This window comes from Brienomyrus brachyistius, chromosome 19, assembly GCF_023856365.1.
Source record: "Brienomyrus brachyistius isolate T26 chromosome 19, BBRACH_0.4, whole genome shotgun sequence".
Taxonomy (NCBI): Eukaryota; Metazoa; Chordata; class Actinopteri; order Osteoglossiformes; family Mormyridae; genus Brienomyrus; species Brienomyrus brachyistius.
Genome location: NC_064551.1, coordinates 1,870,550 through 1,898,023, shown reverse-complemented (window position 1 = coordinate 1,898,023; position 27,474 = coordinate 1,870,550). Strand labels below are relative to the sequence as shown.

General features: G+C 44.9%; 1 protein-coding gene and 1 long non-coding RNA gene across 8 annotated transcripts in view; one reads left to right on the top strand and one right to left on the bottom strand.

Annotated features, from left to right (window-relative positions):
• col12a1b (collagen, type XII, alpha 1b) overlaps positions 1-27,199 on the top strand; it is a 67,100-nt gene extending 39,901 nt beyond the window's left edge. For 4 of the 5 annotated variants that reach the window (XM_048985082.1, XM_048985083.1, XM_048985080.1 and 1 more), the window contains 33 exons: positions 9-138; positions 1,306-1,448; positions 2,028-2,157; positions 2,421-2,563; positions 4,239-4,368; positions 5,343-5,462; positions 5,649-5,795; positions 5,901-6,017; positions 6,749-6,901; positions 6,989-7,063; positions 7,716-7,855; positions 7,953-8,076; positions 8,445-8,588; positions 8,678-8,842; positions 8,945-8,983; positions 9,093-9,231; positions 9,934-10,076; positions 10,497-10,606; positions 15,631-15,789; positions 16,009-16,086; positions 17,302-17,388; positions 17,710-17,763; positions 18,205-18,300; positions 18,838-18,891; positions 20,916-20,969; positions 21,244-21,297; positions 21,561-21,632; positions 22,351-22,386; positions 22,626-22,692; positions 22,922-23,104; positions 23,568-23,645; positions 24,913-25,083; positions 26,241-27,199. In XM_048985082.1, the coding sequence (XP_048841039.1) occupies positions 9-138; positions 1,306-1,448; positions 2,028-2,157; positions 2,421-2,563; positions 4,239-4,368; positions 5,343-5,462; positions 5,649-5,795; positions 5,901-6,017; positions 6,749-6,901; positions 6,989-7,063; positions 7,716-7,855; positions 7,953-8,076; positions 8,445-8,588; positions 8,678-8,842; positions 8,945-8,983; positions 9,093-9,231; positions 9,934-10,076; positions 10,497-10,606; positions 15,631-15,789; positions 16,009-16,086; positions 17,302-17,388; positions 17,710-17,763; positions 18,205-18,300; positions 18,838-18,891; positions 20,916-20,969; positions 21,244-21,297; positions 21,561-21,632; positions 22,351-22,386; positions 22,626-22,692; positions 22,922-23,104; positions 23,568-23,645; positions 24,913-25,083; positions 26,241-26,374 (3,669 nt within the window). In that variant the 3' untranslated portion in view covers positions 26,375-27,199. Of the gene's footprint in view, positions 1-8; positions 139-1,305; positions 1,449-2,027; positions 2,158-2,420; positions 2,564-4,238; positions 4,369-5,342; positions 5,463-5,648; positions 5,796-5,900; positions 6,018-6,748; positions 6,902-6,988; positions 7,064-7,715; positions 7,856-7,952; positions 8,077-8,444; positions 8,589-8,677; positions 8,843-8,944; positions 8,984-9,092; positions 9,232-9,933; positions 10,077-10,496; positions 10,607-15,630; positions 15,790-16,008; positions 16,087-17,301; positions 17,389-17,709; positions 17,764-18,204; positions 18,301-18,837; positions 18,892-20,915; positions 20,970-21,243; positions 21,298-21,560; positions 21,633-22,350; positions 22,387-22,625; positions 22,693-22,921; positions 23,105-23,567; positions 23,646-24,912; positions 25,084-25,285; positions 25,577-26,240 lie in introns of those variants that run through there. The other variant, XM_048985081.1, reaches the window with a different exon arrangement.
• LOC125714466 (uncharacterized) lies at positions 11,262-11,819 on the bottom strand. Of its 3 annotated transcripts, none has more exons than XR_007383737.1 (4): positions 11,755-11,819; positions 11,515-11,610; positions 11,371-11,466; positions 11,262-11,322 (listed from the first exon to the last, which is right to left on the bottom strand). It is a non-coding gene; the product is annotated as an uncharacterized LOC125714466 (long non-coding RNA). The 3 variants fall into 3 exon arrangements; XR_007383738.1 differs by lacking the exon at positions 11,755-11,819 and adding an exon at positions 11,659-11,748; XR_007383739.1 differs by lacking the exon at positions 11,755-11,819 and having other exon boundaries at positions 11,371-11,514; positions 11,563-11,643.
• Positions 27,200-27,474: the final 275 nt, after the last annotated feature.

The following is a 27,474-nucleotide window of genomic DNA, read 5'->3' as shown; positions in this document are numbered from 1 at the left end:
CGGAACAGGAACAGGTTTCCGGGGGCACGACCAGCACAGTGCTGCGTAACCTGCTGTCAGACACACTCTATACAGTCACCGTGGTGCCCACGTACCCAGAAGGAGAAGGCAAGCGGCAGTCTGAGAAGGGAAAGACATGTAAGGAAGGGGCGGCCTCCCGCACTTTTATTTATTAGACAGCTGGGAGCGGTTTCTTCTAGCCATTACATGCCTCCTGTGCCCTTGGGATCGGTTATCTGAGAAATGCTAACACAAGCCAAAGTCAGGCATTGTTCACATGAGGGCTGTCTACTGCTTTGCCCGTCTGAAGTGCATTAGCGCCTTTGCAGTGAGGCATCGTTTTGGGAGGAAAAGCCCATATGTGTGACCAATTAAAGCTGTCTTCAAGTTCAGCACCATGTGTTCCATTCGGGGGTGTGTGCGAGCTGAGATGTACAAGCGACTGTCTGTTACTAATTAAGCTGAGTACGGATCCCCTGCAGGTGTCCGTGTCGTGGAGCTAAGGGAATAACCTCAGCTCTTCCTCATCCGTCATCTTGACCCCGCTTATAGTTCCACTGCCCACGACTTTTTCCTGATTGCCAAGCTCACTCAGCAAAATTATTTCCAGTAAGGCTGATTGGAAAGCTGTCCTTCCTGCTGAAGTATTCGGACCCTTCCTTTTGTGTAATGATCCTTCGATATGTTACAGTGCTCTGTTGTTCCAGTGACATGCAATGTAAATATCCCTGCATTGTTGTGGGCAGGCTGGTGGTGTGGTGGCTATCACCTACTGCCTCACGCCTGCAGAGTAGCCAGTGAATCCTGCTTCTGCGCTCGCTTGTATGAACATGACCAAGAAACAGTTGGATGGCCCTTCATGTTACAGACCTTGGCTTGATGTGCATTTACATGACCCGTACCTGCATATACTTAGTCGCAGATACACGATTGTCTTGTCTTTTGTAGCTGAATTTGGGTTACTCTACATTCAGCAGTGTAGAGCAAAAGTGCTGAATTGTACAACGAAAACAGGACATCTGCTTTAGTTTTAAGGTAAAAGCTTTTAAAAAAAAGAGTTTGTAGGAGTTAAAACAATTTTCCTCTTCCTAGGCCAAACATGTTGGCCGTAAAATTCCCTTATATGCTGGCAAAAGCCCCTAAGCCAGGAGGTTAATGGTTGGACTGGCTTTATAAGCAGGACCGCTTTGAGTTTCTCTGCAGCTCTATCTGCCGCGGGATACTGTCTCAGCAGGACTGTCCGCGCTCTCTGGGCTGGTCAGCATGGAGGGCCCAGTTAACGATGAGTCTCCCGCTTCCTCACAGTGCAACGTGTCCCACCCCGCAACATAAAGGTGTACAACCCCACACCCAACACGCTGAACGTCCGCTGGGAGCCCGCCACAGGCCAGGTCCAGCAGTACCGGGTCAACTACGCCCCGCTCACTGGAGTCAGGCCTTCAGAATTTGTGAGTTGTCCTGATGGAGGTTGACGTTCTTGATGGGACATGGGGGCAGGGGTGGGGTGACTGTTCAGGACAGACTGCAGTATGAGAAGTGAGTCTTCTGTACAAGGTAATGGTGTCAGAGATCAGCCTGCCCTGAAGTCCGCTGCAGATCTTTCGGACTGGTCCTCCCCTGTTACTATTAGAGTGGACTACTGCAAGATCAAATCGCCCTGTACTGTAGGACCAGGTGTTTGAGAACAAACGCTCTACAGCAGCCGTGTGATGGCGTCCCATGTAGAGCAATTACCACATGATAGAAATATTTGTTTTGGCGTCAGGCAGACGCTGTTTGAAACACTGATCATAACGGCCCGCTGAGCTTGAGAAGGTAATATTGACAAATGGGTCCATTTTCTTTATGTCACTTGCAGCTGTCTCTGTGATGTCATTATTAGTGATGTCATTATGTATATTAGCAGAGCCAAGTCAGCAACATTTTCGGGGTCATCTTTTGTAGATGGACGGGCATTTTTAAACAAGACGGACATCGCACTCTATGAAATCACTCTTATCTGGAATAATGAGTGCCTTCTCCCGCAGGTTCTGGTGCCAGGAAACATCAACAATGCATTCCTGGATCAGCTCATTCCCGACACGCCGTACTCCGTGGACGTCGTAGCTCTCTACGCTGATGGACAGGGGACCGCGGTAAAAGGAGACGGCAAAACATGTGAGGCTCTCGGGGAAAACGGCCATGTGCTCGAATATCAAAATGGTGATAGCCAGAAGAGGGCAGCTATTGTTTCCAAGGGGGAGATATGTGCAATTACTCTCTCAAGTTCATTAATAGTCAAATAAATATGTAATTGCGCACAAATATGTACAAACATGCATTTAAAGACAAGTGCGCTGATCTCTGAGCCAAAGCATGCAAACATGCTCAGGTGATGTTTCTGTGGTCGGTCACCGCCGTCTTTCTCGTCAATGAGGCAGTGCCACGAACTGGCCCCCGGAACCTGCGAGTCTTTGGTGCCACCACTAGTACCCTCAACATAGGCTGGGACCATGCAGAGGGACCCGTCCAGCAGTACAAGATCTCCTACGCTGCGACAACTGGGGACCCCATCACGGAATTTGTAAGTGACACCAAAGGGATTTCTTCATGGAGTACCATAGGTGTTGGATGTGGTTGGCTGCAGGGTATATTTAAATTTGGCCTAAGAAGCCACATTTAATCAAAAGCTTTCTAAGATTTGTCCTGACGCGAGAAGGTGCTTTGAAAGAATATAGACCAGGGCTCTTCAAATCTGTCCCTCGATTCCAAATCCAGGCCGTCTTTTCAGTTCTCCCAGGTACTTAGCTTCATAATTACTGATTCTGATTGGCCACAGAGGCTTCACACCTGGCTCATGGGTAAAGGAATTCTGGGAAATCAGCATGGCTCAGACCTTGAGGACCGTGATTTGAAAGCCCTGATACAGACCTTAAATGAGTCGTGACATTAAGTAAAACTTTCCACTGGTCTTTTGTTACTAACTCAAGCTCTTGAACAAACGATGCTCCATTTCTCATGCTGTCTACCAACTGTTTTACTGTCATGTTTCATTTTAAGTACTTTTTCCCCTGATTTGTATCTAGCAAGAGACAGGCCCATAATGTTTTTAGCTAGTTTTAGCGAGTTCTTTCACATTCCCACGCAAAGAAGAATGCGGGGAGTGAGGGGTGAATGTGTCAGGGCAGTTCAGCATGCTGAGTCGCTTTCTTGGTCATTCCAGTGTTGTATACCCAACGTGGTCACAAGTGCTCCAAATAGAACAGAACATCAGCACATCTGTCTGGGCCACCGTGTTTTACAGCAACCAGGGAATCCATAATCACGACCAATTCGAGACAAGACATTTTAAAGGCTAACCAGCGGGGGGACGTGATTAGGTGGCTTGGAGAACACTGGGTGCATTATGTACTTTTGGGGTACAGCACCATTTTGTGTATGGAGCATTGTTTCCCAATCTGGTCCACGGGGACCCCTAGACTGTCCACATTTTTGCTCCCTACCAAGAGCGTGGAATGTCTGCAAGGGAGCTGGGAGGGAGCAAAAATGTGGACCGGATTGGGAAGCACTGATGGAGAGTAAATAAATGAGCAGCTCTCCATAAACTTTGGTATTTGTGTTTTTCTGTTAAAATTAGTTCTTTAGTGTAAATGATGTTGCAGCATTAGTTTAAAAAAAAATGCACAACATTAACACTCAAATATTTATTCATTCAAACCTTTATTACAGACTTTGGGTCCAGATAAGACATACATAGAATGAAATACATATAAAGATATATGCTTAGAAATGTGTAAATTACATACAGAAACACTTTTTGACAAATAAGGACAATTCTGTTTCACCTGGGTTACCCCTGTGTTTGAAGTGAATTTGATCAACCCAGTGATTTACGTTATTAATGATGGGAAAAGTTGTATGTCGTCACAGTGTACAGCGCAGTTTAACTAGAGGTGCAGATGGCAGATATTTTCTTCTTATTCAGGAAGGATTGTTTGCGCCGTTCTTGCTGCGGCCAGTAACACAGTGACAGGACTCTTAAAAATGACATGATAAGAATGTGGCCGGTGTCCGGCAACCGAAGATTTGTAGACCTGCTGTTTTATGGACTGATGTGTTAAATATCCTGTTGGGTGTCTGTCAGTGACAGTTCTGGGAAACGTATGGGTCCCTTGTGGGTAATTACATAACTGTGTGTGTTTTGTTCAAAAGTACTGAGTCCCTTTGCTGATATTTTTTTTCCCTTTTTTAAACCACAGACTGCGGTTCCTGGCAATAGAAACAATGCCATTCTGATGAATCTACAGCCTGACACTCCCTACCACATCAACGTGGAAGCCATTTACGTGGAAGGCCCAGGAGGAAAGCTGAGCGGAGATGGACGCACAGGTGCTGCAGTCCTAATGTCCTCCTGCTCCCACCGTTTTCAAATATGCACGTCTGAGCTGTTCTGGTCTTAGTGATGGAGCATCTTCCATGCTTGCTGTTTGTTTTTAATTCCAGCTTACTGGAAATATTGAGCACATCCCTTTCAATGACCTCATTTGCTGGATTAAATTTCCGAAATGTCTAATAAGTATGAGCCCCCACCCTGTCTACCCCCCCTTTGAATCCACCATTGTGCGATATATGTATATACACACACACATACGCCCACAGGTCTGTAATTATATTTTTTTGTGGGGACTCTTCATTCATTTCTGTGGGGAAAACGCTTGACGACCTTAACCCCGCCACGCAGCCCTAACCTTAACCATAAGTAACCAAACAAAATTTGCCATTTTTACTTTTTTTTTATTGCATTCACAGATCCTTGTGGGGACCTGAAACCTCAAAAATAGGTTTTCATTACATTTTGGCTGACTTTTGGTCCCCACAATGTAATATAAACCTAATATCTCTCACACACACACACACACACACACACACACACACACACACACACACACACACACACACACACACACACACACACACACACACACACATACAGGTCAGGTCTAGCTCTGTTGGAGATTGAGGAATTTCTACTGGAGGCTCTGGGAAAACTGGCTTCTGAGAGGAGTCATGCAAAGAACAAAGCTTCGGCTTAATCCAAAAATAAATGTTTCTCTGGCGATTTACCGAGAGCTCAGCGCAGTGGAGATCATCCTGTAACTAGCCAGTAGGGTTAGGGTTAGAGTCGTCCTAAGGAAAAATAAACCAAGTTTAAGTAATACAACCCTAGCCGTGCTACGCATCTGTTTTCTGTACCATTAATGGGAGTCTGATTTATGATGAATATGAAGATATTGGGGGGGCAGGGGGGGGGTCACACTTGCTGGATTACATGCTGACATGTGCCGCCTTTCTCCACGCTGCAGTTGGCCTCTTGGAGCCCAGGAACCTGCGTGTCTCGGATGAGTGGTACACACGCTTCCGGGTCTCCTGGGACCCCGCCCCAGCGCCGGTCCTGGGCTACAAGCTGGTTTATCAGCCCACTGGTGAGCCTGCATCTGGAGCACATCTGTGATTTGCTGTAGCTGGTTTTAATAAGCAAATACCGCATCCCTCTGAATAATGCAGAATTAAAATGTTTTAAACATGAAAAAAGTGCATTTTCGTAAAATCCCCTGGTCTTTTACAGATAAATAGAAATAGGTTTTTAATGCACAAATTTGTGCTTACAGACAAGGATGAGACCTTGGAGGTGTTTGTGGGCGATGTGACCTCATATACCCTTCATAACCTGTACCCCGGGACCACCTATGACCTCAAAGTGTTTGCCCAGTACGATGCAGGCGTCAGCGGAGCCCTCATTGGCCAAGGGACCACATGTACGTGACCATACTTGTGTTTTTTCCTCAGAATGTAGTGACCCCAGATGCCTGCACAGGGACTCTTGCTGTGCATCGATTAATTTCTCATTTCATGCTTTGCAGTGTTCCTCAACGTCACCAATCTTGAGGCCTTTGATACTAGTTACGACAGATTTTGTATCAAGTGGAGCCCTCATCGAGCCGCCACGTCTTACCGGATCAAGCTGGATCCCGTTGATCGTAAGTTTTTACGACCTGTCTTGCTTAAAAACTGCAATTCATCTTCCTCAACTAATGGTAAACAAAATGAATAATTTTTATGTTCCAAAACTTGAGTATGAAGCTTTTTAGCGTTCAGTCCGCCAAAGACTTGGCTCTGAATGTTTTCTTTGCGATACTCGGGCCTGTTTTAAGTGTGTCCAAACGATGAAATGGCTGTTTATTCCTTTGTTTAATCAGAAAAGCCCGTCTGCGATTTGATATGCAGGCATTTGCATTACTGATGAAAAGATTGAATAATTTCATTTTCCATTTGCCGTTGAATCCATCTGTTTAGTATCCGCGTTACAACCATAGCTAAAAACAAAAGACAATGTTGAAGTAATGAAATCCGTAAATATATCTCATTAATCATTCTTTCGGGAAAAAGTTTCCCAAATGAAGAAGGCAGCTGTTAGAGAAAATCCCTTAGGGTGGATGACAGGTAAATCAGCAACACACAACACTCTTTATGATAAAGTCTAACTGGTGGCCAAACCTCCGTTCCATATCACATAACCAGTACAGCATTGTGGTCACTATAAAACAGCCCCTTGGTAGTAACTCATGATGCAAGATGTATAAAACTCCTCTTCTAATGAATGTTAGACTGCAAATATCCAATGAATCATGTTGCTTCACATTTTACTGCTATTAAGTGATTATAAGATGTTCATTTTCAACATAAGAGATTTCTATTTTTTTTTTCGTAGCCTCTAGTAGAGGGCAGCAGGAAATCACCATTACTGCCGGGCAGACCCAGTACTGCTTCGTGGGCCTCTCGCCTGATTCCGAGTACATCTCCACGGTGTTCGTGCAAACCCCTAATCTCGAGGGACCGGGGGTCAGTGTGAGAGAACGAACGCGTAAGTCGCCGCTGTTTTTATAACGCAAAATCGGCGGAGCTGTCGTGAAAATTATGGCTGCGACTGACTGCCTTTCAATCCCTGCAGTGATCAAGCCCACCAGCCCCCCCACCCCACCCCCGACCCCTCCTCCTCCTCCCACCATCCCTCCTGCTTGGCAAGGTAAGTAGGCGATACGTCGGAGTGAAGCAGATTTAATGTTACTTTCTGAAGCCACATTCCCTTTGGGACATGACTCGGCATGCTCCTCCAGTTTAGTTGCCTGGATTATTCATTGAGCTAAGCAAGGACAATTCCAACCCTAAGGCAGCACTTAATGAACCACACATTACCCAGGGAACACTAGGAGAACTGTGGTATAAGAGGTGGGTTTGTTGGGCTGCTGTTGAGCACATGCACAGCACTGGCCCCCACTCAAACCTCAGTGGACTCGTGGGTAAAAGCAGCCGCCTCGTGTAGCGTAGCCAAAAGCACATAGTTTATTTTCTATTTTTCTGTAAACATTAGGCATTGTATTCGAATTTATGGTCTTGGAGAGATGTTACAGAAGATTGCAAATAGGCCACACTGTGCTGGATAGATGGAGCACATATTCTGCCAACTGTTTACAAAAAAACACATCTCTTTGTCTCTACTATTTATGGTCTGCAGTTGTTTGTTTGTTGGTTTTTTTAAGAAAAGTGTGAATTTAAGAGATGCGTCACGCTGGTTCAATGACACTGAGCTCTGTACTTTTGCCAAGATCTTTCTTGGTTCTATTGTCCCGTCTTCGGTCCCAGCTGCAGAGACTTAACAGACTTCTTCTCACGCGCAGTCTGCAAAGGCGCCAAAGCGGATGTAGTTTTCCTCATCGACGGCTCCTGGAGTATCGGCGATGATAACTTCAACAAGGTTGTGCAGTTTGTTTTTAACACCATCGGAGCCTTTGACATCGTCAGCCACTCGGGAATGCAGGTATGAGAATGAGGCTTCATCCAGCTACTTCGTACAGCACGAAGGCCCACAAATGCGGACAGACCTTATCATTTACTGACTTTTCCTTTGGAAACAGGTGTCCATTGCGCAGTACAGTGATGGGGCCCAAACTGAGTTTAAATTGAACAGCTACCATGACAAGGGTGCCGTCCTGGCTGCTCTTCAGCTGGTCCAGTACCGCGGTGGAAATACAAAAACTGGTACCTGTTTCCTTTAGTAATCTCTCTGAACCAATCATTTTTCATTCTGCCCACAGAACATTTTTGTCTACACAGAATTCCCACAAGCTTCAAATTCACCTCTGCAATTTCAAGTCACTTTTTAGACACAATGGCAGTCTATTAATGTAATGCTTCCCAACTCGGTCCTCGTGGACTCAGACATTCTATGTCTTTGCTCCCTCTCAGCTCCCTTCCAGACAGTCCACATTTTTGCAAAACGCACACCAGTTATGCAGCAAAAACGCTGGACTGTCTTCAGGTCCCCAGAAACCGGACCGGGTAACAACGCTAAAAGAGCTGACCTTTCCTGCCTGATTTTGACAGTTTGTTGCTTCTTCGTTGTTCAGGCATCGCTCTAAAGCATATTAGTGAGAAGGTCTTCACTTCAGAAAATGGAATGAGGAGAAACGTGCCGAAGGTCCTGGTCGTTATCACGGACGGCCGGTCCCAGGATGAGGTCAAGGTCAATGCGGCCAAGCTACAGCAAGCAGGCGAGAGAAGACGTCCTGTGTGAAATTGGCTTTTAGTAATATGTTCCAGGGTGCAGAGTGTGAAGGACTTGCGTGTGCTCTCCCTGCAGGCTACAGCGTCTTCGTTGTCGGCGTGGCTGACGTAGACTACGCCGAGTTACAGAACATCGGAAGCAAACCCAGCGAAAGACACGTCTTTGTGGTGGACGACTTTGACGCCTTTGCCTCCATTCAGGATAACCTCGTGACGTTCATCTGCGAAACTGCCACTTCAAGTAAAACTCATCCTCGTGAAAAATCTTCATTGTGGTTGTTTTGTATTTGTAATGTTTTCCCTTCATTGAATCATTTTTATTATATATATATATTTTTTTTAGGTTGTCCTTTGATCTACCTGAATGAATTTACATCCCCTGGTGAGACACCGTAGAGCGTAAACGTCTCGGTATATGCTGTTGTTGTGGGATGAGTGAATTTACCACACCAGTGTCGCGTTGTGTGACCGCGCCTCATCTTTTCCTGCAGGCTTCAGGATGCTGGAGGTTTTCAACTTAACGGAAAAGACTTATGCCTCCATCAAAGGTGTATCAATGGAGCCGGGCTCGTTTAACAGCTATGCAGCCTACAGGCTCCACAAAAATGCGTTTGTGACCCAGCCAACAACGTGAGTTGGACTGTTGCTTAGTTTTCTGTCCTGCAGGCTTTAGTGTCGTATGATTTTCAGAAATTATTTCTAATAAGTAGAGGCCTTTTAAAAACTCTTAAGGCAGTGGGCAAGATATTAAATACATACTTCACATAAATGTAACAAGTAACCCTAAACCTCTACATAAAACTAACCAAAGTGCTCAAAATGTTGATGTTGCATTTATGTATTTTTATGCTTTCGATTGGAAATATAATTGTACTGAATATGACCTTTCCGACTTTATAACAGATGAAGAAATGTGCTGAACTGGTGTGTATGAAGAAATGTAGCCATTTTCAGACAATAAGACTAAATCAACCAACTCAAAGTGTAATAATTGGCTGACCTGTCAGTTCAGAACTTAACATAAAAAATACGGATATTCCCAAGTCGTGTTCTCAGTTGCACTAAAGTGCTGTTTTGGTTTGTGCCTTAAGAAAAATCCTAAAACCTTAAAATTATAGACTGCAAATTCTGCTTGTCATAATTTCTGCCACCACTAATATACATCTATAGTAAGTATGTCCCTGGTGTATATTTCACATAAGTGGTTAAAATACACGGAAACCTCTGTGATTGCAAACACGGGTTCTTGTGGTGGGTTCTAAAGCTTCCATGGGCGGGATGTGGGTTCTCCACTTTCCTTCCAATGATCTGTGCCCCTTTATGTGTCAACAGAGAAATCCACCCTGATGGATTGCCACGAGCCTACACCATCATCTTGATGTTCCGTCTCCTCCCTGACTCACCTACTGACGCTTTTGATATCTGGCAGATCTCAGACAAGGCCAACAAGCCCGAGACTGGCGTCACTGTGGATAGTAAGGCTTTGTCTTCTCCGAGGGGTTATGGGGTCGTATGCCCAGCAGTGTGGCTTGCTGAAGTTAGCCGGGCTTGCTGAAGTTAGCCGCATCATAAAGCAGTGGTCTTACAGCATGGTTTTTAATGAGATCCCAATGCTACTCTGGTTCCTCTTTAGTAATCACTCAAGAACATAGACTGTCGCCACGCATGTCCCACAGTTGACCGACTCCAGCTGCCACTCAGGAAAATCCAATTCCTCTACCTTGCGGCTCTGCATCCCTGCTGGCTTGCCTTGGCATTTGTTTGTGTGCAGGCATTTCTGCCCCCTGGCTCTGTGCCGCCGTTTGAGTTTTGTAAGCTGAGCTGAGCCAGACAGACAGTAATGTGCCACTGGGGAGTCAGCGGAAGTCCTTCATTCGGGTTGTTCTTTTTTCCAGTTTCCAAAAAAGCGATATCATTCTATAACAAGGACACCCGTGGCGAGATCCAGAGAGTTATGTTTGACAATGACAGAGTGAAGCAGATCTTCCACGGGAGCTTCCACAAGGTAAGCAGATAGCCTCCCATAGCCCTCAGAACCGCAGGTGAATTCTTTGACATCCCGAGGTTATGGAGAAACCTGTAATGCCTTACATTCCTAAGACATTATACATTCCACTTCTTGGAATTGGGATACAGCTTTGGACATGCACTGGGTTGCAATCCTTCCATGCCTCCACTGTATGCCTTAATTTTAAAACTGTGATTGCATTCCCATTGTGTTGAATAGGTTGTACTTGGTTACCATGCAATACCTGCATTCCCGAAGGGCTTCAGGAAGCTACAAAACCCATCGTTAAGGCTAACATCATTATATAGCAATGCATCATGGGAAGATGATCAATTATCGGTCAGCATTCATGCTAACCAATAGCTTCAGTTATACTTCGAGATGATTGTGAAGTGAATGTAAGTTGTTTCAGTTCATGACAGGAATGAGGACATTTACTAAAATGGTGAGGAATCTAGTATTTTTCTCTCTGACCTGAATAAATGTTAGTTGTTACAACCATATGGTGTTGGCTGTGCCAGTGAGCTGCTGTGGGGTACTGAGGGCAGTGATGCCAGTCAGGCAGTGACCTTTTGCTGAGCAGAGTGAATGGGCAGTGCGGCCAGTTAGGCAGTGACCTTTTGCTGAGCAGAGTGAATGGGCAGTGCGGCCAGTTAGGCAGTGACCTTTTGCTGAGCAGAGTGAATGGGCAGTGCGGCCAGTCAGGCAGTGACCTTTTGCTGAGCAGAGTGAATGGGCAGTGCGGCCAGTTAGGCAGTGACCTTTTGCTGAGCAGAGTGAATGGGCAGTGCGGCCAGTCAGGCAGTGACCTTTTGCTGAGCAGAGTGAATGGGCAGTGCGGCCAGTTAGGCAGTGACCTTTTGCTGAGCAGAGTGAATGGGCAGTGCGGCCAGTCAGGCAGTGACCTTTTGCTGAGCAGAGTGAATGGGCAGTGCGGCCAGTTAGGCAGTGACCTTTTGCTGAGCAGAGTGAATGGGCAGTGCGGCCAGTCAGGCAGTGACCTTTTGCTGAGCAGAGTGAATGGGCAGTGCGGCCAGTTAGGCAGTGACCTTTTGCTGAGCAGAGTGAATGGGCAGTGCGGCCAGTCAGGCAGTGACCCTTTGTTGAGCAGAGCGAGAGGGCAGTGCGGCCAGTCAGGCAGTGACTCTTTGCTGAGCAGAGTGAATGGGCAGTGCGGCCAGTCAGGCAGTGACCCTTTGCTGAGCAGAGCGAGAGGGCAGTGCGGCCAGTCAGGCAGTGACCCTTCCAGCTCGTCATAATAAACCTTTCAGTCCATATAATAATCCCTTGTAACACTCCATTTTTGCCTTGCGTTGGGACCCAATGGCCCGTTCCAGAGAGTTTGGAACATCCCTCCTTTAGTTCTGTAGTTCAGGACCAGTGTCACTGAGTGCCTATAAGGGACAGCAGAGGGGTGGTTGCCGGAGCAACCACGTCACACACTTCCAGAAGAACCTATGAGAGTTTTCCGTTAAAAAGCAAGGCAGCTCCTGGCTCTTCAGTCTGGAAAATCTTGGGTCACCACTCCAGCTATTAAGCAATTACATCAGAAAGCCCAAGGAAAGCCAGCTTGAAGGTTTATTATTATTAATAATAATAATAATAATAATATTATTTTTGCTCTGACGTAGCCGCGATTTGGTAGCTGCCCGCGGGGGGCTTGTTGCAGTCACTCCTCTGCTCAGTTACGAGCGGAACCTGCTGTGTGTCGGTCCGCTTGTGTGCCATGGGGGGCACGTCCTGCCAGTGCTGCCGACGGTCATAACTCTGCTCTCGGTAACTGTGTCACAGCTGGAAAGGGTTTTTGTTTTTCTTTTATTGGCCCATTCATATAACTGCTAATTCCTCGGGCTCAGCAAGATCCAGAATGCCTCAGGTCACTGTTTATGAAATACTGTACTCAGTACATAGATCTGAATCAATTAAAGGTATCTGCTCACTAACAGTATGTCTGGACTGTGTTTCTAGGTTTTGGATTTGTGGAAAACTTAAAATTACAGCACATCAGCTCTCTGGGCCAGGATCGGTTACCTCTGAGGTCCCTAATGTACCAGCCTTTAGCAAGCAGTCAGCTATTAAGCCAAATGTCTGTTACATTCTAAATAAAAAAATAAAATAAATAAATAAATAAAGAAGCAAGTCATTTTAGAATTGCAACCGTCTAGAATTTGTGGAAGACACATGGCTTTATGTTTACATGATGATGTCTTCGGCTTAATCCAGCCTAGCAACGCGTGTTTTGTGGGTAAGATTTGTTACATAGGACATTGTTTCGTTGTGTCGTCACCATCCTTGGTCCACCGGACTGGGGATGAAGTACCTCAGTACTTGGGTGTCATGGTGCCTTCGTGGGTAGCGGTATAGCCTGGCTAGGTGAGCGTGTGTCTGTGTGTGTCTGTGTGTGTGTGCGCGCATGTCCCCATGTGACCTGTCATTGACTGGCATCCCATCAAATCACCTCTGTCACGTGCACTATGCTTCCTCTGTGAGGGTGCGGGCTCGCTGTCCCTCCTCAGTGAGGGTGCGGGCTCGCTGTCCTTCCTCGGCGAGGGTGCGGGCTCGCTGTCCTTCCTCGGCGAGGGTGCGGGCTCGCTGTCCCTCCTCGGCGAGGGTGCGGGCTCGCTGTCCCTCCTCGGCGAGGGTGCGGGCTCGCTGTCCCTCCTCGGCGAGGGTGCGGGCTCGCTGTCCCTCCTCGGCGAGGGTGCGGGCTCGCTGTCCCTCCTCGGCGAGGGTGCGGGCTCGCTGTCCCTCCTCGGCGAGGGTGCGGGCTCGCTGTCCCTCCTCGGCGAGGGTGCGGGCTCGCTGTCCCTCCTCGGCGAGGGTGCGGGCTCGCTGTCCCTCCTCGGCGAGGGTGCGGGCTCGCTGTCCCTCCTCGGCGAGGGTGCGGGCTCGCTGTCCCTCCTCGGCGAGGGTGCGGGCTCGCTGTCCCTCCTCGGCGAGGGTGCGGGCTCGCTGTCCCTCCTCGGCGAGGGTGCGGGCTCGCTGTCGTCCTGCTCTGGAGAAGTGGCGTTGTTGTGAAAACGTTAAATGATAAAGTGTTTAATTTGACCCAGTTTCTAAAAAGTATATTTCTTAACCAGCATAAAAAACAAAAATGACAATCTGGTTGAGCCACATATCTTAATGAAGTTGTTGATGTTACACGGTGCAGACAGGCAGGCATTTATTCCACAGCGAAGGGATTAAACATCCATTCAGCTTGGATCAGTATGACTCACATTCGGTGGCATGTGTGGGAGAGCTTCAACGGCGTCCTTATCCCTGCTGGAGGAACATGTTCATAGGTGTTGAGATGTCTTCAGAGATGTGTTCCTAAGGAACAGACAGTTTGCCTTTAATTTACCAACCTGCAATCTCATTTGTTATTTTTAGGTGTCTGTTAGGGTCTTACGAGCCTGGCAACCGGAGTATTTGTAATAAATGGGTTTTTACAGCGCTGACAGTTTTGCGCAATGTACAGTATATCCAGCAGGTTTTTTTTGATCTTCATATTCAATGGACTTTTATAAACATCTAGAGCTCTTTGAAGGTGGATCTCACTCAGCAACTATAATTAATTTCCATATTTTTTTCAGTTACTTTTTTTTTGTACCTGTGATGTACAGTGTTAGTCACAGATGCTTTGGTGTTATGGTGTCTCTCACAGTATTAAGTGATACATTTGTTTTACCATTGCTGAGATGCCTGTAGTGCATAATGAATCCTTGTGGACCACAGCCTGTGGGTTCAGCCATATCCGAAAAACCATAATACTACCGTTTGTAGTTTTTATATTGTGATGCTGACAAACAAACAAAAAAACTAGAGTTTTATATTTTCATGGGATGCAGCATAATTATCTATAAAGGTATATCTTTGGGGGGATTCATGAATCCAAATTAAATATGGGGGGGTACGCCCCTCCTTCTCCCAAATTCCAGTGCCCCAGATCGTGTGCATGTGTAAAGATGATCAGGATTGTATTATAAAGCCTATGAGGTTTTGTGTCTTGGTTGGATAAATCTTTGTGCCACTGAGAGTGAGCTTGGTCAGCTGTCACGATGCGAGTGGGAGCTCGGACCAGGGAAATGGGGGAAGGAGTCGGGTAAAGAAGGATTTAGTTGGAGAGCAATACGGAACAGCAAGGCACGACAGGTAGCGACGTTAGAGACAGGACTGGGGAAACGTACTCTGACGCAGACGTAAATACACAGGAATAATGACACAAACTGGAGGTTACAACTCGAAACAGCTGATGACATGGCGATTCCACACGAGGTTACCGAGGGGGCGGGCACACAGGAGGATCGGACGAGCGGGGCATGACATCAGCTCTGTGTGTGCTGCAGTAACCACTGCTGAAAAATAACCGCTGATACATTGCAGTTATGTCAGTAACTGCAGTGGTGTGGCACTGGACGCTCAGACGTTTTCTCATAATGGTGTCCTGCTGAAATGAGGGCGGAGTCAGCAGCACTGACTACCACAAAGTGACAGCAGCACTAAATGTATGAAAATTGAGAACATGTTCTCATAACTAACATTATACTGCGTCAGTCTAGAGGGAAAGGTTTTCCGAATGCAGTGTTCCACGTATTCGCTGTGGCCCCAATATGGAAAACAAGGAGCCCTAATTTAAATCAGTTGTAAAGGCATGTTTTCCATTGTTCCAGTTACGAAGAAGGTATCCCGTCTGATGTTTCCAGTTCTTCTCGTTCGTTACCCCTTGTGTTTTATTATTTTGCGTGTTTTAACCAGTAGTTTACGTGAGTTGATTGTGATTGTGTTTTGGTATCACTGTGTAAGATTACTTATTTATTTGTTGTTTTTAAGAAAACGCAGACTATTGTCCTGAGGAAAATATAAGATATCTTAGCCATATTTTCCATTTTTGTACCGTAGATTTCTGTACAAAAGTTCTGTTTCTTGTCTCCATTTTAAATGACTTCTTATGGGATATAAGTCAAAAAAGGAAACACTCTTCTGAATATAACAAGCTGGCAGAAAGAGTGCGTAAGAGTAAGTGAGTCTCACTTTTGCAGCTTCATATACTCGTGTCCCCGGAAAGCGTCAAACTCAACGTGGACTGCCAGGAAGTAGCGGCGAAGAAGATAAAGGAAGCTGGAAACACGTCCTCCGATGGATACCAAGTGCTTGGCAAAATGTCCAAGTCCATTGGAGCCAAAGGAGAATCGGCGACGGTGAGTAGAATCGCCGCTCATCGTGTGGCGCAGCTGTAAACCACCGAAGGCCCCTTTTGCAGAGAACTTGTACCACTAGTCCGTGTACCATAGTACCCAAAGTGCTCAGCCTCGCAAGTCAAATGTGTCGTGTTCCTTGGTATGGATCCGTGCTCACTGTGATCTCCGAGCATGGGCCCATGGTGTTTAATGTTGTTTTTCTGCGTTCTTGTCCTGCAGTTCCAGCTCCAGATGTTTGACATTGTCTGCAGCCTCGGCTGGACGAGCAGGGACAGATGCTGTGATATTCCTTCAATGGTAACGGGACCTCTGCTTCACCTCCCTTCCGAAAGTCACACATGCCATCAGTGCTTGGGTGTGCTCAGCTTCTTATGCTGGCGTAACTGCAAAATAACGTTTCCACTGCATTAACAGTGACTTACCGAGGGGCAGAGAGAGAGGGAACACCGACGTACTAAATCATTCAAGCTTAGTATTGTAGAAATTCCAGATACTATTCCTAGGGGTTATCGGTGGCCAAATGATGAAACTCCGAGTGGACTTTTTGAAAAACATCCAGTTTGGATGTGTGTTTTGAGCTGTAAGGCAGTGGAGGATAATGACTATATTTAAACAATCCAGCTGCAGCTTCAAACAGTCTGCAGATGAAAATGATGTCACTCACTGGTGCGGCCAACTCTATTCAGCCTCCGAGGCATCTGAACAATGAACTTGTTTGAATGCGTAAATAAGAAAAAGACAAGATTGTGGCAACATAATGTTATTAACTTACTTGTGTTGTAGGGGGATGTTGATGGACTTCGCAGTGAACTGTGACATTTTGACCAAACTTTGTAATCTTTAAAAGGGACCAATTCCAGCAGCTGATGTTCATAAACAGAATTGTCACAGTTTAGCATTAAAAATCATTTAAAATACTAATAATATATTTTTTTCTGCTGCTGTTCTTAGTTTGAAAATGCTGTTTGGTGCTAAATATGTTTAATGGATGCTATTTGCAATAAGTTACTGACAGGTGTTGTGAGATTCTCAAAAATCCCCCATTCTCTTCTCAACATATATAATTTTCAGTGTTAAATCATTTATTGCCAGTGTTAAATGGGCTTTCTTTTTTGATTGATGTCATCAACTGTTCACCTAATTTCTTTATAAGATAACCCAAAATGCTGAAATTATAATAATCGCACTTGTTTTTAATGTCTCCCGTTCTCAAGTGCTGCCTGAGTTAATACTGAGTGCTTGAAATTCTCATCTTTCAACAGCATGTTTGTCTGACCTTTAGTATCTCACTGTTTAGCTGAATTTCCTTGTCCAGCCTCCAGTATTTATCTTTATCGTCTGTTTGTATTTTCAACATGGTTTATTTTCCCCCGAATGTCACGCGGAGCAGTGTGGCTTTTTGCTTTGGAGCAGGATCTGGGCAGTGCCTCCTCCCTCGTGGCACATTTCGGTGCTGCCCGCCGTACCGTCCGGCACATGCCACGCTCACGTGCCTCTTTCCGTTACTCACAGAGGGACGAGCTGAAGTGTCCGGCCCTCCCCAACGCCTGCACCTGCACGACGGCCAGCACAGGAGCCCCCGGCCCCCCCGGCCCCGCGGTAAACATTCACCCCCGTCTCCAGGCTCCGGCTTCAGCATGCCTGCATTATTCTCCAATTGAAGGAGTGTTGGGCAGTCGTGTGAAGTTGTACAGAATGAGGGTGTTCTCATAGTTCTGGTCGTGATCTACAATTGTTGTTCAGTTTTCCTTTCCTCCCAGCTTTGTTGACATCAGGAACGATAATGGCCGCAGTTAAGCCTGAGGAGGACTTTCAGCCCGATGTGAACTATAACCACGAAAGACACAGTGGCAAATCTTTGGCTGCCTGGAAGCCGCCTGCTTTCTGGGTAACTTCATGGAATTACTCTTCTTGTTCCAGGGTGGACCCGGCAGTAAAGGCCCTCGAGGTGAAAAGGGAGAGACCGGCCCAGCGGTAATGAACTCCTTAGCACGACTTTCCCGGCAGAACGCAACCTTATCGCTGCTCCTCAATGTATTTAAACCAGCAATAACAGCCACACAGTATGTCGAGATACTGAGCATTTTACTAATGTGGCAAGAAGGGCAGAATGTTTACCGTCTCCAGTGCCAGAACTGCTGAAAAAATCTAGCTGTGTAGCTATAAAAGCTAAGTAGGGGGAAAAGGTACAGCTGCTTCACAGAACCGTGAATTCCTTCCTTTTCGTTTTTTGTTGTTGTGTTTGTGATTTATGGATGGCTGAACAGATATGTATTGAGAGACATTCCATGGTTTGTTTGTAGCCTTCCAACAATTTGATGTAGATGCATTCGATGTTGCACGGCTCGGCAGAGGTGTTAGCAAATGTCTTCCATGTTTGATTTCATCCATTTGGTCTCTGCTGTCCTTTTTTAGGGCCCCATGGGACCACGTGGCGATCAGGGATTACCGGGCCCCATGGGCTTGCCGGGACCCCAGGGGCCCAGCGGCCTGTCCCTTCCCGGAGAGGCGGTAAGACTCCAGCTGCAAACCGAGTGCTGAAGCATCCGTCTGATGGCATCAGCACTCGACTGCATGCAGGAATTATGATCCACTTATTTTCTGAGTGATTTACAGACTGAGCACCAATCGCGGCAGGAACTTGGCATCTCACAGTGTTTGGTGTCTGAAGTTAACTGGAAAACGCTGAAAGCATTTAGAGTTAATGCAGCCATATAAAACAGCTCCAGCGTATTCCTACCCACCCTCCAGAGTCATTCTGTGAATGATGATGGGGAAGAGTTTGAACATTACAAACTGCTTCTGCATGTCTGTGGCACAAGTCAGTCAAGCTTCACTCATAAATCCTGTGATAAGTACAAGCGACTAGTCCTCGTATACTCTTGATGATAAAAGCGGGTAATATTGTGGTATGGTGTAGTATACCAAACGTTAAAAAACATCTGATATAGATTTGGGGCGTGTCATTTGAGTGTACAACATACACAGAAAAGCCAATTTCACAGAAGTATTTTAAACACGTTAAAATGTATTGCCTCTCTAATTTAGGGTCGTCCTGGACCCAAAGGAGATCCCGGTGACTCTGGATTACCTGGCCCTTCTGTGAGTATTTCATAACATGTTTGTCCTAAGTATGGTTTTGAAACAGAAAACACTTGCGTCAAGAGAAATAGGTTAGCCTGAGGATCAGTATTAGAGTCTGCAAACAAAATCACTGCCTTTTAATGAAGAGTGCAACAGCCATTATCCTTCAGGCAATTCGGATATGAGTGTCGCGTGTGACATGGTACTGCAGAAGATAACGATTAAGCGATTTTAAACATGCACATGCTATATGAGACTGAAGGCTAGCTGGAGAAATCATGTCATTCTCTGATTGATGTTGACGGCAACCCAAGCAGGAACGAACAGTTAAAGGTCTGAAAATAGACACACTGTTTAGTCTGCATGTGGCCTCTAAGGAAGAAAGACAAAAGGCCAAAGGTCCTCTTCTCTCAAGGGCCTTTCATGCAAAAATCCCTTTTATGGAATCAGATTGTGGAAAACAATCACGTTCAAAAAGGAACTCAGTGGGATCATGAAGTGCTTTCAATGTGTCATGTTTACTCATATGTAACATTATTATTATTATTATTATTATTATTATTATTATTATTATTATTATTATTGCCTTCTCTTGTCTGGTCTGGACTGGTCTTGTCTGGTCTGACGAGATATGGGATGACACAATACTGTTCATATAATTTTTTAATGAATTAAAATTGCTGTTTATTAAGGATTATAAATAGAGAGCAAAAATACTCGTTCCTGGTGCTAAGCAAGGCAAACGCTTCGGTTGTGATGTTTCACAAGATCCCAGAATCACAGCTAAACTCAAACCAGGGTACGTTTTCCAAAGGCTCCGGTTAGCAAGATACATAATTGGACTTGCATGGTTCCGACTATGCTGTTATGAAACACACCTCCATTCAGTTGCCGACAGGGAATTTGATGGAGGGGGAAGGTGAGGCGTCATTGTTATATCTCACATGTGGTGAGATCAATATCTTTTTGTTTCTTTGTTTTAGCTAACTATGACTACCTTTACACTAACTATGACTACCTTTACACTAACTATGACTACCTTTACACCAACTATGGCTGTGTGTGCATGTGTTTTTAATGACCAGATTACGGAGCTAGTTGTGTAGACGCAGTAATTGAGTTACTAAAAACACATGTAGACACTTTAATCGGGTTATTGCATTTAAACGGATGTTAACCAGTATGTTCCATAGGGCTGGACGATAAGAACCAAATACCATATAGGGATTTTTAGGCAGAATATCAGTACGTGATATGTTCTGTTAAGTGTGTTAAATGTTCATTTTTTAATAAAAACCACATGTGAGATAAAATTAACAGTTTTATTAAAACAATGTGTGGATTTCCTTCCTTGTTTACAAATATACAACAACCATTCAGTATAGACATATTCTTTATTTAACTCGGGTCTCAAAATAAAACCAAGGATCAATGTACTGTGTGCCTATATTTGTTGTATGCGTTAAGTAAAGCAGCCATGACATAAAAACAATTCACTCAGCTATGTCCACCAAGAGATTCATTTTTTGTTCATTTTTTACTGAAGGTTTTTTTCTATTCATAAACAATCTAAGTTTAAAACCTAATCAACCCATGGGTTCGTGTTTTCTGAATCTGTAGCACGTCGACACTAATCTGCTACCATAGATATCAGTGTCAGAGACGCAATGCCGAATGCTGCCCCCTGTGGCGCGGAGCACTTCCACAACACATTTAAAACATACATTTTTTTTTTTTTCTTGTCTTTAAATTTTGGCGTCTACTTCATGTTTTTGCGTTGACTGTTCATGTTCATGTGCGCTGACCCTTCAGGGCCGCCGTAGATCTGGAATATATTTCGTTCCAGAGGACCGATGATAAAAACCAAGCAGTATTTGTGAGCGAACGAGACATAAAAAGATGATTTACTGTGACTTTAAGAGCAGATAACCAGTGGGGAACTGGTTTGATTCACTCAGTGAAAGGTGCAGGCCTGTGTGTGCAGTGGGGGCCGGGAGGGTGAGGCCGCTGCTTATTAAGTGTGTTTCCCTCGGTCTCCCCAGGGTCTCCCTGGGCCTGCTGGCATCGTCGGTCCTATCGGCCCGGCTGGTGTGAGGGTAAGCTGTTATGGAGCTACTTCAGAAGTGTGCGTGTGTAATGTAAAATATGGTTTTTTAGCCTTATAGTTGATGTACTTCCTTGGGTTACTTAACACTCTCAAATTATGTTGAAATATTCTAAAAATTGAAAAATTTCACTATATTGTGTACATTTATTCTATATGATGCAATGTAATAAAAGTTTAATGTAATAAAGTGCACACACACAATTGGGGCACCATAGTTATTTCTCATGTCTAAACCTTTGTATTCTGGTGGTTCTTCAATGTAGGGACCTCAAGGCAAAGAAGGACCTGCTGGACCCCGGGGGCCGTCGGGACCAATGGTACGTTGGCAGGCGGGGGCCACTCACTGCATCACCAAGCACTCAAATGAAAAGATGAAGAAAACATTGTTTTCATAGTTTTATTGAATGTGGGAAACATTGTACATAACTGAAGGTGGCTCTTAACTGAAGGTATGAGGAGCGTGACATCATGGGTAGCTGTTAGCAATGGAGGATGGTCACTTGTATGGTCTCCTTATTGTGAGCCATCAGTGTCACAGTGATGATTGTGAAAATTTAGCTTGAATGTCTCCATCACGCAGGGTCCACCGGGAGCTCCAGGAGTGCAGGGACCCGAAGGAAAGCCGGGCAAATTGGGAGACTCGGGTGTCCCAGTAAGTGTCCCTGGTGGCTGGAGACCAAGACCTTCCCAGTTCAGTGTTTCCCCAACTAACGGGCAAAGGAGCTGCGGTTTGGCAGGGCAGGTCATGCAATGGAAGCGCGTGAAACGTCAAGCGATAATACTATAATGCTAAGGTGTGCTGAATCGTGCAATGAAGTGAACTACAGCTGTGTATCTCAGAATAGTCCTCTGAAGACTTGCATTAAGGTGCAGGGATTCGCAAGTATATAAGGCGTCTACTAGAGCATTTTAAATGAAGTCGCGGTTTCGGTACAGTTCTATACAGAACCTTAATAGATATGCAAATAAGATGTATGACAAATACATTCAGTTCCTCCTCATTTGCACCCTGTTCATTGTCACTGGCTTCGTCTTTGTTCCTGCCAGTGCTTTCTGTTGTATAACAGAATCATTCTCAGTTTTTTCCGTTATAAAAAAACTCGGATTACTTTAGATTCTTCCTTGCCTCAGGGGATATCTTCTTAAATGTTGTTAGCTAATAAATCCAGTCATAGGAATCTACTATTCATAAAAATGACTCAACATGATCCATTTGTCAAAATTAATTTATTGGTTGACTGAAGTTGAACTGTTTATATCTGTGATGATTGGTGTGCCACTTAACTCACAGTTTCACGTGCATATTTCACTGGTGTCAGCTGCAGCACCCCACGCTTTCCAGAATGTGATATTTGTCTCCATTTCCACAGGGAGCACCTGGTTTAAAAGGAGATAAAGGAGACCGAGTAAGTCAGACAGCTGGGAGCGACGTCCTGATGCTCACTGATGATCAAATCTACTGATAAGGAGAAAATAACACCTTTAGAGATTTCCATTCTATCCGTCTTCCGAATGATCTTCTTGATCATGATCTTGGGATAGGGACACCCAATGTGAATTCCTAATGAGCTCATTTCAGTCTAGGCAGTTGGATGTGGGGCTTCTTTTCAGAAATGCGTTTTGACTGAATGAACTTCTTTTTCAGGGAGACTTTGCTTCTCAGAATATGATGCGCTCCATAGCTAGACAGGTCTGTGAGCAGCTGGTCAATGGTGAGGAGTCATTTCTGACTGTCTGCATGTGTTCTGGGAAGGGGGCAAGCCAAAGGGCACTCAAGGAGGCTCTGCTGAATCTTACGGCAAAATGTGACAACAAGCAAGCAAAATATTGATTCTTCTAAAAGGAGATTCATCAAGGGTCCTGTGATATGGTGATCATTGTTTTTGCTTGTAGTCTCTTTACACCATTTCAGAGTGTCTCACTGGTGCTGTTCTGTTTCAGTCCAAATGGGCAGGGTTAATGAAATGCTGAACCAGATCCCCAACGGTTACCGCAGCAACAGTCCTGGGCCCCCTGGTCTTCCGGGCCCTTCTGGCAGTCAGGGGCCCCGTGGAGAGCCGGGTGCTGCTGGACGGAATGGTTTCCCGGGAAGTCCGGGTTTGCCTGGCCCACAAGGAGAAAGAGGTACCTGCCCCTCATTTGTTCACAAGTTTAAAAGCACAGACTTGATAAATATGTACAATTTTTAAAGCAATATGTTGCATTTTACCATAAATATTTCAAGGAAGTAGGTTCTCCTGCACTGTTCCGCTTGTTCACTCCATGGTTACTTTTTCTGTATTGAATTATGAATGAAATAAATCTGTCACGTTGCTATAAACCCTCATAAAGGAATGTTCAGCCCCTCCGCATGCTGAAGCACCGACGTATGTTGATTGTTGTCCGGTTTCCAGCATAATATCCTGTATACATTGTGATTTGAATGCAGGCAGCTGTACGCATGGCCCCCAACAATGCCCCATTGCACTATAATCTTCCGAGCTGTCACATGTTGAAGTTGAAATGCTGCATATAAAATAAGGCGCCAATGAACTGTGCATGATTCTGGGTCTGGAGTTGAGGGACATTTGTCTTTTATGACACACAGGGCCAGCAGGTGAGAAAGGTGAGCGGGGAAGCCCTGGATCAGGACAGAGAGGGCAGAGGGGGTCATCCGGACCGCCTGGTACGTTTCTCTCCGTACGTTTAGAAGTATAATAGACGCTGGAACCTATTGTTCAACTCACTGCACATAATAAATCTTTCACAGTGAACTTTAACATCTCACATTCCATGGATTAAAAAAAAAATACTATTCTGGAAAATGGATGTATTTATCACTACATCTTTGAGCTGGATTTCTCACTGGGATTTGAGTGAATCTCTGAGCTGAGTCCCAGTCTTAGAATGGGAGTCGTGGGACTGTGATACACTGAAGTGTTTCATGCATTGGCGGGCGGCCAGCTGTGTTGCATAAATGCATTTAGACACTTCAGCAATTATGAATATAAATACCAAAATGTTTCCATTTACACTCTATGCCATTATTTAAAAGTCCTGTGACGGAGCCACATCCTATAGTGGTACTTTAAGTTTAAATTACATTTTTATGGTTAAAAGAGCTTAAAATTAAAGTAATGGAAAAATATCCTTTGTGTTCAAACACATTCATTTTTATGTTGAAGTCTTACTGTCCAGGCAGAGAATTAATTAGGTATTTAAATTGAATTAACACGGTCATGATTCCCATTTTGACATTAAGCCACGCCTTCCTTTCCTGTGTCAATGAGTCCAGCAGTATTGGATTTCATGAATACTTTAAAAAAAAAATCCTTTCTGGCCCTAGTTCCCAAGACCGAAAGCCATGCAGCATCCTCATTAATTTTAAAACTCCTCCAGTCTTTCAGCCGTCCAACAAAAGCGTGACTTATTCAGCCTAAGGGTTCGGGAGAAGTGGGGAAATTTGACGTCCAGGCTAAGTGTGATGCAGCATGTGGGTCTGAGGCCATGGCTCTGAGGAGAAAGACTCGCAGGATGACATGCAAATCGCAAAGTGTCATGCGGCTCGCCGAGGTCCGGTCTCAGCTCAGACGCTTCCAGGTCTATTTCTGCGAACAGAGGGAAGCCGAGCGGCTTGTGGCTTGGGGGGGGGCGGCTGCTGGCGAGTCACAGCTCAGACCCCATCGATCCTGGTGCTGTGACGCGCCTCTTGATTGGCAACACATGTATGGACATGGGGGAGTGAGAGAGACGGAAAATTTCCAAACACAGATCATGCAGTCTAGACATAGGAAGAAAAGTATCACGATGTTTTTTTTTGTTTTGTTTAATCACTGCAGCAGAAATCAGTTTCCCGTTGAAGTGAAAAGGATGAAGTCAGAGAGTCCAAGTGCTTTTTCCCCTTAAAAAAATTTTGTTTTAATCTTTTATGGTTTTGACTGCTCTCTCCGCAGGCCCACCAGGTGAGGCTCGGACTGGCCCACCTGGGTCACAGGGCCCCCCGGGACCCCGTGGTCCTCCTGGTCGTCAGGGCAGTACTGGGGTGAGGGGCCCCCCCGGTCCTTCTGGCTATTGCGACTCCTCCCAGTGTGTCGGGATTCCCTACAACGGACAAGGATATCCAGGTCGGTCTAAACTGTGCATTTTCTGTAGATTTACGTAACAAAATCACGTAACAAAATGACTATGACCAATACTACAGTATTGCTTGTAAATGAATTCACTTTTTCAGATTAATTTTTATAACGTTGCAGTTGCTCTGCACTTTAAAATACAAAATAAGAGTTTTTCCCTATTAAATGCCGATGTCCTCTTTGCCTGTTCCAGGTTCGGCATAATACTCTTTCTAAGTCGCCTGTACTGCTTCCACTCTGAAGTCCTGTGTTTGAGATATTTTCTCACATGCTTAAGAGCCCTGTATAAGGATATCCACCACGGATACAATTAATGAACATTGTTGACCGTCGTTAAAACAACAAGCAAAACAGTGGAAAGTACTGGTACTAATAACACCTTCCAGCAACTAGATAAGACAAGCAACAGCGATGGCAGCGACACTGCGGCCTGTTTGCATCTTGAAGCCAAACGGTGAACAGGAACCGAGCTTATTTTGGTGGAGGAGCATGTAAACACTACTAACAAGGCGGATTCGTAACCAAGACAACAAAAACGTTAACCTGGCAACGTCGAGCTGACACCTGTAAATAAACTAATAGTGCCTTGTAAATGATGATTAATTCACATCCACTAAAATCAAATAACATTTAATAAGCTTGCGACTGATTCCCTGCCGCTTGCTGAATGCCCACATAACCTCTTTTTAATGCCTAAAGCAACCTAGGTGTCTTCTCAGGGCTACGATTAAACAGCTGCAGTGTTACGTCTGACCCAGCATCAGGCAGTGCATCCTCCGATAATCCCTGTGCACTTGTTTGTCTTCTAAAGAAAATTTGTTCTCGCACCACCAACTGCTTCTCGGCATAAAACGAAGGATAGTACCTGATTCCGAAATGTGTAACAGGCTGCTGGTACAGTTTAATCTTTTGTTTATGTAATGTTGTAAATGAAGACATTACAGTCAGTGAGTCTCAATGCCGACAGTTGTGTACAAATTCAGTATTCAGACTTTGTGCTAAAAATCTTTGCACACACTGCACAGGCAAAACCCACGCCTATCATATGACTGCTTATCACAAATAGCATATTGTGTTCCAAAGGTTAAAATGCAATGGTTGCGGAATAAATTTGTGCTCAATTGGCCCAAAACAATATCTTTAACTAGGCCCATATCTGCCTGCACCTGAAATCGCCGTAGTCAGCATCCCTGAGGAGGAAGACTATGAAACCGGAATCTCACACAACCAGCGCCGAAAGAGGTCACTGTCAAGAAAGGAACCCAAGGAGATGCTCTCATAAAGCTTTTTCACATTTCAGAGCCATTTCTATGTGGCCTTATCGCATATGACTGTTGTAAATGTAGGTGAATCTCCACAGGAAGTACAGGGCCGATTACCTCCTCCTCACATGCCATTCAGCATGTGATAGTTGCGTACAGACTTGGGGTTAGCGATGGGGCGCATGTGTCAACAGAAACCACAAAGGAGAAAATCTGAAAATCTTTAAGCTTTGCTGTTCATCCCATTCCATGTCTTTGCTTGTAATATAACGGCTTTAAATGTTTACCAAAGAATCCATTCTTAATGCTCTCATCCTGGCAAAACCTGCATTCCGCAAAACGTTTCTGCAAACGAGGCAAAGTCCTGTGTGCTACCCAACTCGGCACGTTCTTCTGTTATATGCATCACAGTTCACCACGAGTGTTTCACAGTAAAGCTGTATCTTGTTATCTTGCAATTATAAATGTTGACCTCTTTCTCATTGTAAAGAGGACTGTTGATCTGAGATCTGCTTACAGATTTTCAGACTTCAAAACAGCAGTTAAACTTAGTTTCCATTTTGTTATTTTAAACTAAATATGTATTGGTTTTATTATCAACTCACACACATTTTAGCCAAGGTGCAATTGCATGTCTGTGGTGTATATTTAGTGAGGCTTTTAAAAATTCAGAATATACTTGTTGTTTTTATCAGTTTCTATTGCAGTTGGAAATTGTCTGCAAGGCTATGAATATAGAACTATTGCACCATGTCTTAGCTGCAAATTGTGAATTCCACAGGCTTATTTTCTTATTTATTTCTGAAACAGAAGAGGCATTTTTCAATAAAACTACTGAAAATATACTGCCTTGCCGTTACTGATTTTCTTCAGATAAGACGCCGCATGCCGGCATTACAAATGGTGAATAATGTTGGAGTTTTGAGGGTGTCCTTGAAGTCTGACAACTGCAGGACAAACCAGGTGTACTGCAGACACACACGTATACATTCATATACAGGCATATCTGCATGTACCTTTTCACTCCAAAAGCGAGGATTTGATGTAAAATCTGCATTTGGTTTTGACATAACAAAATACTCAGGAGGCATGGAAATTCGGCATCTGGAAGTCTGAGAAA